General features: G+C 37.6%; 1 protein-coding gene across 5 annotated transcripts in view; it reads right to left on the bottom strand.

Moving 5' to 3' along the window:
* Nucleotides 1–17438, bottom strand: part of SYT1 (synaptotagmin 1) — a 357459-nt gene that overhangs the window by 65019 nt on the left and 275002 nt on the right. For 4 of the 5 annotated variants that reach the window (XM_055712129.1, XM_055712127.1, XM_055712128.1 and 1 more), the window contains 3 exons: nucleotides 16435–16557; nucleotides 13008–13175; nucleotides 9483–9650 (listed from right to left, as the gene is read on the bottom strand). In XM_055712129.1, the coding sequence (XP_055568104.1) occupies nucleotides 9483–9650; nucleotides 13008–13175; nucleotides 16435–16557 (459 nt within the window). The remainder of the gene's footprint in view (nucleotides 1–9482; nucleotides 9651–13007; nucleotides 13176–16434; nucleotides 16558–17438) is intronic. The other variant, XM_055712131.1, reaches the window with a different exon arrangement.

Here is a 17438-nt window from a genome sequence, read left to right as displayed (position 1 = left end):
AGCTCTGAAGATTACCAGAAGTAATTTAAGTAGCACCTAAAGTCGGTTAAGGATCTAATGGGAAGCTCAGGAGCTGTCTGCCCACTGCCATCCATACCACTGAGAAGCCGCAGTGCCATGTTCTGTGCCGGTGGCATCAAAAGCAAGTAATAAACCCACATAATGGTAATCACCCAGGGAATGACTTAGGTTAGAATATTATGTCAAGGTCTCTATCTAAGAAGAAGAGATTTGAACTCAAGGCCAGCCACAAGTGGAAAAAGGCACTAAGAAGGGTTCCCAAATTTAGTTGCCATTATCAGTGACAGTGAAAGGTGGCAATAACTCCTAATTCTGTTCTGTTGTAGGTGAATACATCCAGCCGATCAAGCAGCAACAACACACCACTTTGAACTTTCTATCTGATTGCTAGTTTGGAAAACTCCTACTTTTGGCACTATTTCTATAATTGTAATTGCAGAAATAATGCTCAAGGAAAATGTTTTGGCCTCCATATCACTGGATTCAGTTTCAGGTATTTCTTTTCATCTAGTGCTTGGCCAGCAAGAAACACATATAGACAATATCTGGGTCCAAAAGATCAGCTATCAATTTCATCTGCGCACTGATGCTTGTTCAGTCAGTTGTGTTCTGCTCTAAGGGGACAGCAGGAGCAGTAATTCTGTGGCAGTGATCATACTTAAGCCCCACAGAATAAAACCATGCCCTGGAAAGTCTGCCAGTGGAAGGGATGAAACAACTACAGCACCACTCCATCCATCTAGCAAGTAAGCCAGCCATTGAGCCATCTGAAACAAAAAGTCACAGTTGGTGCAGTTAAAGGCTGCTCACAAAACTACTAAAGTCTGCACAAAAGCTTCCATCACAGAAGATGCATCATAAAAAAAAAAAAAGATGTATTTCTGCTCCACACTCAGGTCTACATCTCATATGCAGAGACAAACAGAGCAAGAACATGCTGAGAAGTGAGGAGGTGGAGTGATTCACAGAAGTTTGATCTCTGGTCAACATAGATACTAAAAAGGAACACAGCATTAGACTGGAAGTTAAAAAAGTGCAACTTAATAATTAACTGACTCACTCGGGTGTGTGATAATAGAAGCTAGGAAAAAAAAAACCCAAACCAAACCAAAACCCCCAACCTTAAAAGACTAAGAAACTAAGAGACCAGTCAGCATTTTATGATTTTCTCCCTTCATGTAGCCAGTGCTATGAAAGTCTGAAGACAGGGAGAGAGAGAGAGAGAAATGGTTTGACCTTTAGACAATGGCATCATTCTTGGAGTAAAATTCCTTACTATTGGAATTCTAGATGACAAGGACGTTAAAAAAAATTGAGTTGTATAGCACCACCATTATAAATGTTCACGCTCAGAGAAGGTACAGAAAAGGATCTTGCTCATCTCTTTAAATCTTATGTATGATTTAAGACTTACTGATGAACATTCAATAATAATAATATTTGCTTTGTTTTGTCTGATTGAAAGTGAAAGACTAGCTATAATCAGTCCTTCAGAAAGAACTCTGTGTCTGTAGACTGCAGGATCTTAAAAACTAGAAATGTCAGTTCTCCATTAACCTATAAGGGAAGAATGCATAAAATGCAGAAATAGAAATATTCTGTAAAAAGTTTTTTTTTCTGCAAGTTACGCTGTACAACACCATCCTGCTCAGACTGAATTAGACATGAACATGAGAAAAAGGCTATGCTATTCCAAATGTTTTTATAATACAAATTAAATCATAATGTCCTGAGTGTTTCTTTAGTTATGATGGTAAGAATGAGAGAAAACTGCAGAACACCACGGAAAAGAAAGAGGGAAGAAGTAGAGTGTTGATTGCACTAAAACCACCCATCTGCACCACACCAACACCACATCAGCCAATGTCAGGAATTTCTTTGGCCTTTGGTGGAAGGCTGAGTTTCATAACTGTAGGAACAAGTTATTGCTGTCTGTCATCCATTTACCCTAGAAATAAGGCCTGGTAACACATCCTAAATTCATGTACTCTACCTCTTAAAATATTAACATAGAAACAATAAAAGCCTAATACCACCAAACTGAAAATACAGTATTATGTTCTAGATTCTAACTGTGATTTCTCTAAAGACATTTGATGTTAATTCCTGTCACAGGTACAATGCAAAGTGCTTCAAATGCCAGTTAAGATCGTTGTTGAACTAAACTGAAACACAACAGGCTCTGAGAAGAGGTTAAATGGTTACTATGGTAATCCCTGACATGGTCTAAATTGGTGTTTAAGAGCTGACAGAGGGAAAAAATGGAGACAATTGCTAATCCCTTTCCTTCTCAGGTCACTATTCCTAAATGTTTGTCTTTAACATTTTCAGAAATATATCTTTCTCAGGCTTCTGGAAAGCAAGATATTTTATTTCTATGTGGTTGGGCACAACAAAGCCAGGAGACCCCAGCATGGCATACTATACCTCAACCTTTTAGCAAAAAAGCTGTCCTCTTCTTTGTGAGAGCTGCTCTTTCCTTATGACTGTTAAAATGCTGGTCTCAGTTCTGAAGGTCCTTCTATGACACTAATGATGAAATATTTTGATACAGCCATCTTATAGCTTCCCTGAGCTCCTGATCCTGGTTTGTAGCAGCCATCAGATAATAATTTTTGTCACTGTTGGTTTGCAAAGTGGGGGGAGAAAGGGAAATAAGGTATTACCCAGGACTACAGCAAAGCTTCTGTCTAGAGTCCCAGTGAGAAATGTAATTTCTGCTGCTGGATAATGCATTCACTGATGCTAGCAGTCAGAAAAATAAGTAAGTACATAAAATCCAGGTGGAGAACAATGCAGGAAAAATTAATGTATAGCATGTTCTGTGGCCCTTTCACACCATTCAGCTGATTCTGCAGATCCATTTGCAAACCCTCCCAGATTACAGTTTTATAACTGGGAGTGCTCCATGATTATGGCTGAATTCCCTGGAATTCCTTCTGCAGTTTCCATCCAAAACATCTCTTTGTCTTGTAGCTTTAGCTTTAGCTTTAGCTCGTCCACTTCAAATATACTTCAACACATGCGAATGACTGATACATCAGCTATCTGAACGAATCACTTGCAGGTACATGGAAAATACTTCCAGCATCTAAGTGATATAAATTATGCTTAAGCCTTTTTAACAAGAATTCTAAGATGATTTTGATCCCTCTCAGGATCTTTCTCAAACGTCTAAAAAAACACCATTCAGACAAATGCCACTGTATGTTCAACATCCAAGCCCAGTGCTTTTGCGTACTCTGGACTCTTTTCTATTAGGCATTTTAAAATATCCTATACTTGAGCAATTAACCTCCCCACAATAACATTAAGAGGCAGGTGGGGAACTGTCCGCTATTCCTTCCTTCAGCCTTGTAACTTTCTACAAGGTCTTTAGGAATATGCCTTGTCTAGAATCACAGAATCACAGAATGGTCAGGGTTGGAAGGGGCCTCTGGAGATCTAGTCCAACCCCCAGCCAAAGCAGTTTCACCTACAGCAGGTTTCACAGGGACACGTCCAGGTGAGTTTTTAACGTCTCCAGAGAAGGAGACTACATAGCCTCTCTGGACAGCCTGTTCCAGTGTCAAGAATCAACATTATTATTACTATTATTATTATTATTATTATTATTATTATTATTATTATTATTTTGTGCATGGATCACTAGATGCTTAGCACCAAGTGTAGGATCTACTTTGTCAGCACAGTTTAACCTCAAGATGCCCTTTCATATTTGAAAGTCAAATGGTAATAATTATGTTTTTGACAAATAAGCAAGACAAGTTTTTCTGCTCTCAGAATGAATACTGTGCAGAAACAGAAGAGCCCCAGCAGAGCCTGAATTTAACACTACCATGGAACCTCTCCTTCTTGTCTACTGTCCTCTGTATTTGAATTTAGTATCTGTAAAGCCAGACGTTCTGAGATGAAGCAAGACAAGTTCCCTTTTGATTTCAAATAAGCCAATTACATTCTTTTTGTAACAACACAAGAATGCCTCTGACCTCCTAAGTTAGGTGTCTCTTCCAGAGACTGAGTTAAGAAGGAGAATATTCAACAAAGGTATACAGTGGGTTTGTCAGCAGTTTGAGTATAAAAGGCGAGAAAAGAAGTGCCTAATTCTAATAGCCTGAAACAGTACCATAACTTTCCTACTTGAGTCATATGGTTTTATCTTTAAAATCACAACATTTCAACATCTTCAATTTCAAGATGACAACCAGCTAATTAACTGGTTTAACTAACTGAAGAATTTCAAACCAGTCTTGCTTATTCTCAGACTTAAGAACCTCTGTTTTGTTACCTGTCTCACTATCAAATTCAGTTCCTTTTCAGGACAGATGCTGCACTTACAATGTTGAACGTTGTGCATTTACTGTATGTAACTGCCACAAAACCTGAAAATTAAACGCCCTTAGATTTAACATTTTAAAGTTTTAATTGGGTGTAAGAAGAAAGAAAACTTGAACACCATGCAGAAAACATAGTGATCCAATATAATACACAGCGAAATAAAGGCAGCCTCCCATTTCAAACTTTGTCTGACACTCTGACAGCATCTCCATAGGGATAATGATACTTTTCTTTGCAAAGCACTGTGCTATCTGCAAAGCTGTGTAAGACCAAAGTGTTATTATTAAAGATGGAAAAGGCCTATTAGATCATCTGTCCATCTCTGATATAACAGAAAATGACAATGATTTGCTGCTGTGACTTTGCAGTGACATTTGTAAAAATGTCCTTTCCTCTTAGCTCTGCAAGTTTCAGTGCTGAGGATTGAATAAGCTGGTTGGCTTACTAACTTTTCCAGTATCCAACTTCTATGAAGCATATTGAGGTATTACATTTACCCATTTCAGGCCCAGTTTCCCATCTCCTTCCTTCAACTTTTATTTTTTTTAAGAGGAAGGAAAGAACAATCCTCATGAATAGCGCATGTCAAGCTTCACAGAACAGGTGTTCCACTCCCCAGCTGCAGAACACTTGCATCTCACCCTTCCTTTTGCAAGGAAATACGGTAGCACCTCTCCTGCTTGGGTTTGTGCATCATGTAGGACAGCAGGTGTTGTGCATCTTCCTGGTGTTTTCCAGCAGACTTCTCAGAAGCCCAGTACAAAATATATCCATCACAACCCACTGTGATACGAGCATGCATCTGTCAGGTAACCTATCCATGGTGGATGCCTGATCAGATAATGCATAGAGTCATATGTGATGGCAGTTGTTAAGAGGTCTGCAGAACTCCTGGTGGTAGATACTTGCAGGTCAAAGATCCTTTTCTGTGTGGACTAAGGCTCTGCTTCTCCACTGTTTTCAAGGGAAAGAGCTGTTTCTGCTCTTCCTTACTTTCCCTAAAATTTCTTGGAATGTTTGCTACAACAGGTTTTCAATTTAAGTGCCAATATAACAAAACGTCTGGAGGGAAATCAGCTGAAGTATTCAGATGACTCTCAGTATGATTCACACTGCTGTGAGAAAAGAAGTTGTCTGTCTGGCCTTCTGTACTAGAGTGATAACAGATATTGGATGCAGTGTGTACTCAGATAAAAGTTAATGGCAGTGACATCTGGTAGATGACACAGAGGAGCAAACTCCTATCATCTGTTTTTTAACACTCTGTGCCCAAACGATTACATGTCAGGCTTGGTAAAAGTGAATAACCTTTCAATATCTACCACTCTTCCCTCCCATGCTCTCAGTCATATGAGACTGAAGGACTATTAGATAAATCACCTCCACATATTCACAAGGACTGCAGAGCTAACAGCAGCAAGGAAAAAAGGATTCAAGGAATGCAGTTCATTAGTGCTTGCCTCCCCAATATTTAGCAGTTGTTGTAGAGACTTGTACATTCTCAAAACCCTCTCACAGTCATGACAAATGCTTACATAAAGCCTTGTACCTTCAAAGTGCTTCACCAACATAAATATATTAATAAGACCTTTCCCAGAAGACAATGCAGTGTCAGAGAGATGCCATTCAAATGGCTGGGCTGTGAGAGGTAGAGCTTCAAGTATTTCATTAAACATTCATCCTCTGCCATCAATTTCAAGCCCATCTAGAAAACAGGATGGAAAGTACAGTGGAGCTTCATGAGCAAAAAGAAGAGTAACTGTAAAAGGAGTTTGCCCTCTGTGATTGCAGTGTTAATTGAATTGTATGTTCTGTGATATGCATCAACTTAATTCAACATAATGTGACACAAAAATAAGAACTTTATACTCAGCTTGACTGATGCCACCTAGATGTTTTTTCAAAGTGATTGGTGACAACTGCCACTGATGTGGTTTGGGAGATGTTTTCTGCATCATGTTTAGGGGCCACAATGAAAACATTAAGGATAGTTTGGCATCAGATACTTAAATGAAAACATATTTAGAATTCCTGTTAGTGCTAGGTTGCTAAGAATGGACAAACTTACTTAAGTGCTGTGAGGGCAAAAAGGAAACAAACATGTAATTCTTCAAATACTGCAGACCACACACAGATGTGCTTTTCAAGGGCAAATTCATTAAGCAATTGTAACATGCAGAATAGTCTACAAAAGGTATTTTGATAGTCATATATTTCTGGGTGAAATCCATTTGCTTAGGCTTCAAATTGCTTTTTATCATGTTTTCTTACAATGAGTAAGGCAGATCGACATATTGTGTTCACGATCACTACCAAGAGACAAGCATGTGTCTGTTGCTACACACCTGGCATAGGTAAATCATGCTATACATTTGTATGTGCAGGACTGTATTTGCTAATTCTGAAGCTAAGATACCTCTTGGTCACAGCTGTATCTGCTGTGAATTCTGCAACATCTGCCATGTCAGCTGATAACAGGTTTACGAAGATAGGACCTCTCCCATCCCTCCCTGTCCCCTATTTATTATCACATAAAATGTACTAGAATTTGTTTGGCATCTTTGCTGCAGAGCAGGGGCCAGAACATTGAAGGTGGTGAGGTACTTGGCAGTAGCCAAGTATGGAAATATGAATGACATTTTTTGTGAAACACAGCTCTCAAACCACTGACAGATGTAACTCACTTGGTTCTTTAGGTAGAGGTTTCTTTTCCAAATTGGGCTAAGCAACTCTTTGAATGAGGCTCAACATATATATGACAGAAGTAGAGGTTCCACAACAGCAAAAAGACGTGAAGACCCTTTGGATTAAATACACTTGGCTTATCTAAATCTTGAGTAACTGGCTTCTGTGGGGTCACTTTTTATTTGTACAGTGGGTTCAGGAGATGTTTTAGAAAAAGCTACAGCTAGCATACAGAAAACTAAGATTAACAAAGTCTCCAAATAACTTAGGTTACAGTATTATCTCATATTTATTGGATACCTTGCATGCTTATGAGCATAGTGATACAGAAATGAAACAGGAGACCTCCTGCATTATGAAAAAATATTTAGGGAGTTGGTGTAATCAGTTTTTCATGATGCTTTCAGAGGTTCATATTGCCTAGCTTCTTATAAATAAAAAAGCCATGCATTGGTAGCAACTTCAAAAAGGCCTTATAGAAAAACCTACAAAAATTAAAATGTTTTTTCTGCATATGTATTACCTGAATTGTTAAGAAAGGTGAGGGCAGAGGCTCAAATGGGAACTAAAAAAAAGCTCGTCTCTCCTATCTAACATTACTCTCATACAAATACATTCACATAGACAAATGACAAACACATGTAAAAATATACATCCACCGGTTCATTTGGGCTCTGAAAGCACAAATAAGGTACAACCTTGATTTCATCTCTACTGCAAACTATTCAAAACTCTTGTAATACTCTTCCAATACCCAAATACTTTAAAAATTATTTATTTTAATTACCTCATTCTGTTTTAATAAAAAGTTATTTCCAAGTCAGAATGCATTTTTGGAAGTAGTTCACACTGTTAAGTATCTATTTTCAAGCAATATTTCATCGTTTTGTATTAGCAGGACATGAACTTCATGGAGCAACCAGACGACTGAGTCAGGTTTTACCATGGACATGAGACAGAAAATCCAAGAGGCAATGTTCTGTGCCACATGACAGATGAAACCCCACACTAATCTATACCATGTTATCTATCAGCTGCATATGGGAATATCACTGCTTATGTTCTAAAATCTTTAAATTAGACTAGAATGGTAAAGTGTCAATTCCTCTTTGTGTAGTATTTATTTTGTGTGTTTTGAAACAGCAAAACATGACAATGCAACAAAAGACTGATTTGATACTTAATGAAGTTTGTAAGTATTAATGCACTCCCATTTCACACTTCTATCTTTCTGATATGCCTTAAAGGAACAGGGCCCTTGAACTGCAAATTTCCTTTTTCTCTTTTTTTTATGTTTTCATCTTTAGCTCTGAGAGTGGAAGACAAACGCCCCATATAGCATAGGTACCAATGACACATGCAATAAGCACAAATCAATAAGCAGTAGAAGAAAGCCATCTGGAAATACAGTCTTTAAAAAAAAGCACTCAAAAAGCAAGACTGAACTCTACCATTTCTGAAAATCTGAGAAGGCTGCATGACTCAGCATCTGCTGAATTTTTCACAACTTGTAGTCTAAATGCAATATTCAGGTATTTGTTACTTGCATTAAGTAAGATTTCATCCAGAGACTGTCCCTTTAATTACAGAAACTAAGGTTTGAATCCAAAACTGCTTATTAGCAGAATTAGACGATGAGGAACTCAGATTCATTCTCCCACCAGAGACGTGAAGTACACTGTGCACGCTGACTATTATGAGTGGGCAGATATCACCTAGTAATCAAAAGGAAAAATAATGTAAAACTGAGTGCAAAATGGTCTTATAACAAGCAAAAAGGTGGATGTGCTGGTATGAACAACTTCATAGGATGCACAATGTAGTGAATAAATATTTCCAAACAGTGTCTTGTGTACTTTAGGTAGCACTATACCTACTATATAATGAACCCATAGGATGCTGGTACAGAGAGGAGAATAAAAAAGGTGATTAGTATTTGAGTGAGATACTGTTCCAAGGTCTTTGTCAAATGTAGAATTCTAATCCATGGATATTATTGCATAGCAGCTCAATAAAACTGTAAATTATTTTAATGAAAACCTACCATTATCTTCATGCAGAATAAGATACCTTGAGATGCAAACACTGAGAATGATTAGGACCACAAAGAAGTCTAAATGAACACTACTCTTAAAATTCAAATACAAATTCTATGTACCAAAACTGCATCAATTCAAGAAAAAGTCAAACTCATGAAAACTTCCTTAATATATTGCATAAACTATCAAAAAGATTGGAAATAGGATTAGCAAAGTAGAATGTACCATTCAATGAGTATTGGAAAAGATGCTTATCAAAAACTTATCAGGCAAAGTAAGTCTGAGAAATGCTGATAACAGATGGGAGCTGTCTCTGCAGAAAAAATGTTGCTAGTTTGACTGTTCCTCTAGCTGAGGATAAAAGTGTCCTGGGGGAAAAAAAAGTCTGATTTTTCTTACCTCTTCCTTCTCTGCACTTTGTAAGTCCCTCCACTCTTCAGTGACATGACCGAAGTCCACTGTGTTCATTGCAACCTTGTATTCCCCAATGATATCATGTTTGGAGAAACGATCAAAGTCATAAACTGCCATCACTAAAGTTTTTCCACCCAGCTCAGAGTATGGCACCTGCAAAGACGAGGAAATGACAAACTCTGTATCTGAGACAATAAAGATCAGTCCTCTACAATGCAAATCTATTTCTTTGGTTTATCAGCTGTCATCTCAGGTAAATTGAACTGCAGACAAAATTATGAGGTGTATTTGTTTCAGAGTCACCAGATGCAGTATTTTTTGAGACCAGGCTCTGGCACTCGATAGAACAATGTGGCAGCTCACTCATCACTCCCTGGCTTTTTCTCATTCTACTTCAAATCATTTTGTGGGTGATGAAACTGAAACAGGAAGCCCAATTATTTGCACTGAAGACACATGAACTTTTCACACAAGGGTGTCTTTTCCTCAATAAATTGACTGTCATCACTCAGAAATGGGTAGCTCCCAGACTGATGAAAAAAACAGAACAGGATTACTGTATGTGACACAAAGTAATTAGACACTAAATAGTTCTCTTGCGGTACCACTACCTAATACTTACCAAGGGATATTTTTCATTATTATACCTTTCACACTGTAGATACTAAGGTGCTTTCTAAGTCACAGCGTACAGCTAGAAACTGTGGCGGCAGAAGGCCAAATTCTGACCGATTTTCCAGCTGTTCTGATGTGTTTTGGACAGATGCTGTGGGTTAGGATGCTTATGAGTCACATTTTTAATATTCAGATGAAGACAAGCAGTTCAGGTAAGCTACACTTGAGTGGCTGTCTAGAAAGGTCTGACTGAGGAACTATTTCAACTTACATTGAACACTCAGTCAATTTGATTATATTCTGCAAGTATAAATGGTTTCCATGGGCTTCAGTAAACATTTCTCTATTAATTGTCTGTATAAGAGAAATGAAAGCACGGCATTATCGTTGGACTTCTTAACCTCTGCATGTTCCAGTCTGTTTAAACGCTATGACTGTTGCCGTTTGTTACTGTTTGGCTTCAACTTGCTTTTTAAAGTACTTATTAATAACATGAGTACTTTTCCTTTTTCATAACATGTTATATAATGTTTAAAAGAAGCTTTTCAAGTTGAGATCCAGCTCCAGCTTCCATTACTGAGTACAGTAGTTTCAGTGGGTAAGGGTTGTGTATTGTAGCAAATACTATAGCAAAATCAATTTGATTCTGTGAATTTTTTTGTAGCTTCTAAAGAGCCATAGAAGGCAAATGTATGTGGAAAGAAAAATTCTAAAGCATTTCACCTTGATTTTTATGCAGCCTCAAAAGCAGGAGAAATGTTCTGAAGTTTCTTTTTCCATCAGTAACAGGTCCTGGTAATTTGGAATGCATGAAAAGACTAAATTTATTATTATTTACTTTTTTTTTAATCATTCATTTGACCTCAGTAAAGCTTATTTTAGCTACCTTCCTCTTTAAATGCTTTCTCCATTCGTTACCTCTAAAGTAGCCTCAGACTCCAGCTATGTTCAGGACTACCAAGGATGTCCTTAGATCTTGTGAAGGATTGCTCCCTCTCCCTGCTTTCTGCTCATCTGAGAGATACTCAGCCTCTTGGCTTAATGCAGGTGAGACCTTGGTAGAAGGACACGTTATAGGAGTGGGGTTTTTTTGGCACAGACATGCCACTTCTCTAGACACGAACCCTCTTTCCACTTTGGGCCTGAGGAAGAACACCTCCTTTTGCCAGACTGCTGTAGTCCAGCTGGTATTTCTGTTTCCTTTTGGCAGCACAGTGTGGGTATACAATTCAGACAGTCAGAGCCTGACGAACACCTGCAGCCTGGAACAGCACCATGGATGTCTGGGAAACAGAAATGAAAAGGGGACTGACACAGGGAATCACCAAAAGAAGAGAAGGAATGAGGTCCAGGGCTCAACATGCAATACAGCAGAAACATGAGCCATCTCATCCCCATTAGCCCTTCTTTGGGAGGAAGGTGGGCAGCTCACAACTGTGCCCAGAAGGTAACAAAATGGGCCTGGGCTGCCTGGTGGGCAGCTCTGCCAAAGGGAGAGGTGGGAAGGATGCCAACAGAAGCTGTGCACCACCTGAACTGGTCACAGAAGTATGGCTCTGCCCAAGTAAACAAGACACTGTGACTAGTTCCCACAGAAGTTATTTATTACAGTTGCAGCACTAGTCAAATGATCACTTGTCTTTGTCAATGTAGTCCCCAGCACAATGATAGTACTTGGCATGCCCTGTTGTTTTTCTCCTGAGTACAGACCACAGGATCCAGGGGATGATCAATACTCGATTGGGATGCACCCAAACACTCTGTAAGGTCTTGCATGGAAAGCAAACTTTCTTCCCGAGCATAGAGAATCTGAATATTAAAGGTGTGACTTAAAACAAGTGGACATTATAACCCAGGAGTGGATGATCTTATTTATAATTTGTGCCTTCATCTTAGATGACAGCATTATTGGTTCTATTTTTCTTTTTTGAGTTGCACAGGAATCTGTAATTTAGAACTCTGTTTTCTTTTAAATGCTCTCTTAGGAAAGCTCAAGAAAAAAATAACTCCACACAAAAGGTTATTTTTATGAACATCTTCAAGGGAAAAAATAAGCTTATATATGCAGTAGTAGTTCTGGCCTCCAGGGATATCTTTCTTGTTGAATGATTACATAGCCTGAGTCTTTCACTGTTCCTGTTTTCAATCTGTAGCTGTCATTATAAGATTGGGCATAGAGAGAAAGGCCTGAAGTAACAGCAGAGGAATGCATATTAGGAGAAGCACTATGAAACATGCTGTATAGTATCCATTTACTGTATTTAACTGAGGTTTAGGTATGGCTACGGTTTTAGAAAAACGGTATTGATAGATACTGTTGGAACAACTTAAATATTGCAATGTAAGGCTTAGCTACATTTATTTAATTCATATGTTATTAAACCTGAGACATGATTTCTTTTCATATGTAAAGTAGCATGGCAAAGAATTGCTATGACAAATTCTGGCAAGATTAATCTGCCAGGTTGTCCTTCATCCATTTACTTTCCAAGAGTTTCACTTTATTTTTGAGGGGAAAAGAAATGGTATACCAAAAGTCATAAATCAGGTTACAAAGATATTTAAAGAAAATGCTGGTCTAGGGAAATTTACCTGACATTTGTCAAAGTGTCACTACTTTCTGACTTTCCTGTAAGTTTTATCCAGCCATAAAATATGGATAAGATTGTTATACATCAGGATAACTGAAGTGCCTAAAATCAAACTGTGCCTTTTACACCTGCTGAGGCCTGGCCCTATGTTATACCATTTTCATCATAAGTTTGAGTATCATAGGTTTCTACAATATGAAAAGTCACTAAGTTGCAGTTACCAACTAAGACATCTAACTTTGTAGCCAAGCATGAGCTACATAGTGGTTGAATAAAGAGGTTTCAATAATTATCAAAAACATACCTTGAATGTAAATTGCTCATTGAAAACAGGGTTAAGGGTCTTTCTGTGGACTTTTGTCTCATATTTCTTCTTCTTATCAGGCAACAGGAAAACTTTCACATAGGGATCAGATGTACCACCCATATCCAATGCAGGCAGCTCAGCTGCTTGAATAATCCCAACCAGAAGCTGAAAACAGAGAAAACCAGCAGAATGACATTTCAAATAGATGCCTATAAAAAAACTAACCGAGAAATACACATGCAGACTCTATTTCGGGTCTACAAAAAAACCCATCCCTCCCCCACTCCCCCACCCCCCCCTTCAAGGAAGGCAAATAAAGAAACGCTAGACTTTAGAAAACCAATTATGGCAGATGCAGACTGCACAAAGGCCGTTTTTAAGCAAAAAAGAGGTTTTCAAAGGGCAGCTGATTACAGCTAAATACAGACTTCATCTTTTTAAAGACTGCAATCAAATAACTTTCAATTGCTCTCTCCTCTTGTGCATTATTTTTCTATGCTGGGCACCATGAATAGAAATGACATTATTAAACAATCAAGAGTGTCTAATTTTGAGTACAAAATTTGTATTCTAAATCACCAGTATGTAACCTTTCCTCCAACCAAACACAAATCCTCAGGTAGAGCTTTATTGAAAACAAATGGATCTTGCAGTCTTCCTTATATTTAACTTCTCTTGCTATGTTTAGAAATGGGTTTAGGTATTAAACTAAGGACATCATTTTCAAAAAATACCCCATGAAAACTAACCTTTTGTAACTAAATCCTAATAACAGTTTGTAATCTCACGCCAAAACAGAAAAATTAGTTTCTGAAATCTCTTACATACTTTTAAAAATAAGGTTCAAGCACATCTGAAACTTGTAAAAGCTTTGGCCGTTTCTTAAGTGTTACAAATGAAGGGTTATGTTATGTTGTTATGTTATGTTATGTTATGTTATATTATGTTATGTTAGGGTAGGGTAGGGTAGGGTAGGGTAGGGTAGGGTAGGGTACGGTGTGATCTAGACACCCCAGCCTTTATTAGGCCTCATCAGCATAATAGAGTTGAGAGAAAAAAAAAATCAGTCTTGTTTCATAGACACAGAACTAAGGTAAACATTCAAGTGACTCTTCAAGGTCAATCTGGAGACAAGATATTAAGAACAGAATGAAAACTGAGAATATTTTTTCTAAATCAGTGCTTCAGACACAATGCATTTTCTTCCTCATAGATGAATCATTTAAAATTGGAAACAGAAGCTCTTAACAAATGGAATACAGAAAAATATAGTCAGTTTAGGAAAGAAGTTTTTGGCTTCTGAGAGATTCCTCAAAGCTGGACTTCTTTTTGCCAGTTTTAAATTCACAGTATGGCCTACATGCTTTCCCACTACAGGATTCTTAAGCTCCATGAAACATTTTCCTTTAGCCATAAGAAACACTTCTCCTTTTCTGTCTCATTCTCATTCTCTCTTTTTCTGTCTCATTCTTATTCTAGATGCATAACAGTTCATAAATACATGGATAGGCTCAGGATCTACATCAAGTCTTTCACATCAAAGAGTGAAAAACAAGTCTATGACTTCTAGTTAACAGAGTGGAAAAGCAATTCAATTCCCTTTTAAAATTTCTCTTTCTAAAACTGAGGCATTGTGCTCTGGAGAGTACATCGGTCATCTTGTCTCCATCCTTAACCTTGTGCAATATACTAGCAGATTTTTGGTCTGTAGTTTCACGCCACCGTGCTATACTAACCTAAGTGAATCCTTTCTACTCTTTTATATCAATTATCTTCTGACAAATTCCAAGCTGCTGCATGGTTTAGAGCAACAAAATAAAACAGTATTCCATAACTAAAATAGTAATCCATAACTCAAGTGATTTATTACCTTAATTAAATACTACGCACTTTTACAGATTTGTTGCTCTCTCATCCTATTTCCCTTTGTAAAATATAGTTCACAAAAACATCACTTCCTTTAATAAAATTCACACAGAAAGTTTGTTTTCATATTCAAAGGAAACTGAAATCCATTTGTCAGAACACTTTCCCCCTCTAGGTCTTCTGCTTCTGAAGGGTCTAATGCTTCATACTGATTTCAAGAGGGATTAGTGTGACTCATCACATGGCCAGGGAATTTGCTCTGGGAGTTAAGGAAAAGCTCCTTTAAACAGAGGTTCTTGAAAGGCTTCAGAATTCTTTTTGGCTCTTGCATTGAAAAACAAGCACTGGTAGTCAGAAGGCAGTTGAAAAGACAGGGAAGCACTATGTATTATGCCAGGCCATTGCTGAGTATAAATACCCTGCTGCTGACACACGTTTTTTTTCTTAATTTCTCTTTCCCTCTTTGTCTTGTAACAAGCAAGCATACTGCATTCTGTGAACAGCAAGAAATAAAGAATCTGAATGTGGAAATAAATCTCAAGTACAAATGGAGGTCAGTTCAGATGAAGAATAGGAATTAACAGGGATTTAAGTTCAGTAGTCATATCTTTCCCTCAACCGAGAAAAATGATGTGGGTTTGACTGAAGTTGTCAAAAAATGAAATGCAGGATGTGTATTCTCGAGTTCACTGAAAGACAGGCAGTAGAAGTGAAGAAGATGTGTTGGTGTACTTCAGTCCAAAGCACAGTGAGTTTTCATGTAAGGCTGTAAATTGGTACCATTGACAAAAGGGATCCTAACCACAGCAAGAGGCCAAGGAGGGGGATTAAAAATGAGCTAGTTCAGGATGTGGACAGGTCTACATCACATTACAGTGTCTATTCCTACTGAAAACTTGGGCAAGTATGCCAAAGTTTGATCTTACCAGTTTCAGAGTAGGGTATGGAAGGAGTATCAGTCCTTGACTGGAAAGATTCTTTTTGTCCAACTTTCCTGGGGGTTTTTTGGACAAATCTTTTTATTTGAACTTTTGCTCCAAACTAAAATTTTCTTGGTTAGTAGGTGTACTTTCATGGATAGCAACAGAACCTGATGCAGCTAGTTAATAACTTAAAGTGCACACCTGATGTACTTGACAATCTTACCAACTTTCTAAAAGACCCACAATGAATCAACTCACTGTTATGCCCCTCTCTTCTTCCTCCCATCTTTTGTTTGCTTACATTTTAAATGCCTGAAGGCTGAAGCTATCTTTTACTCTCTGCATGCAGACTTCGTAATATGTGTGTTGACATTGATTGGTGACACCTTAATATAAGTTATTAATAACATTAGATAAAACTGTGTCTTCAATTTTGATTAAAGGTGCATTATAAACTCTGCGTAGACTGAATACCAGTTTAGTAGTACCTCTGTCATGAATCTTCAGGCTTCCTTTCTTCCTTTACTCTGTGCAAGCAGTAATGATTTCAGAAATATATACTGTAACGAAATGTATTACTTCATTCTCCCCTTGCACACACAGAAATGAAATGTTACAGGTTGGTTGTTTCAAACCTGATTGTTCTGGAAGTCATAATCCAAAGAATATTGGATTTTCCCTAGCTTCTCCACTTCTTTGGGTTCTTCTTTCTCTTCCCCATCAGTCAGTCCAGTCTCAGCATCATCATCCTTAAGAGCCTAGAAAGAAGGAATGTAATATTCATGAATAAGGCAAACTGTTAAGTACCAGTTTAAAATAGACACTGTCCTCAAATCTATTTTAAAGCCATTAAAAGCAAGCATGACAGCAGAAATCCAAATATGCAGTTTACATACATATTTATACTATTTAGGTTGCCCAGGAAGATGTTACAAATCAGCAAGCAAGCAATGGAAGTAGGAAGAAAGCTTCTTGGACTATTACAAGCAACAATTGTTATAAAACCTGAAAGTAGAAACAAAATATCAACTTGATATAGAATAATTCTTCTGGGCTCACACTGGCTCTTAAAGAGGCACAAGGAGACAAACATGCTATTAAATAAGCAAAGTCATATATTCATTCAACTTAAGAATATCTTGGCAATGTCAAACCTGGTTGTGCATGCTGTGAATTGTTTGCAATTGGCAACACATTTCTGTAGGATTACTATGATAAAGAGCATGTGCTGTGGATGAGTTCTTCCTACATTCATATGCCAAACATTTTTCATGTTTATTTAGAATGAATATGGAAGCAAAGTTTTCACCATGCCATTAGCAAATGCATGTTTCTCCTTTTCCCTCCCTCCCAAGACCAATTTCCTTTTTATTCATTCTCACTATAAAGCTTGGCTGAACCAAACTGATTGCAAGTTGATTTTAGTTTGCTTAGAAAGAAACACAAAAATAAATACAAAACTGCTTACAGCTTTGTCTATTGCATAAAACCTGCTATTTTTAAAGGAAACAGCAGTTATCTTAGATTTTATATTTAATTAAAATGCTAAATGATGTAATTTTTTTTTCTGTACCAGAAAGCAGAAGTACTTGCACTGTGGAACAGGGAATTCATACAATTATTAAACATATGAACCGTA

Source organism: Falco cherrug, chromosome 5 (assembly GCF_023634085.1).
Source record: "Falco cherrug isolate bFalChe1 chromosome 5, bFalChe1.pri, whole genome shotgun sequence".
Classification (NCBI taxonomy): domain Eukaryota; kingdom Metazoa; phylum Chordata; class Aves; order Falconiformes; family Falconidae; genus Falco; species Falco cherrug.
The sequence above is the reverse complement of the archived record's forward strand: the minus strand, read 5'-3'. Positions and strand labels throughout refer to the sequence as shown.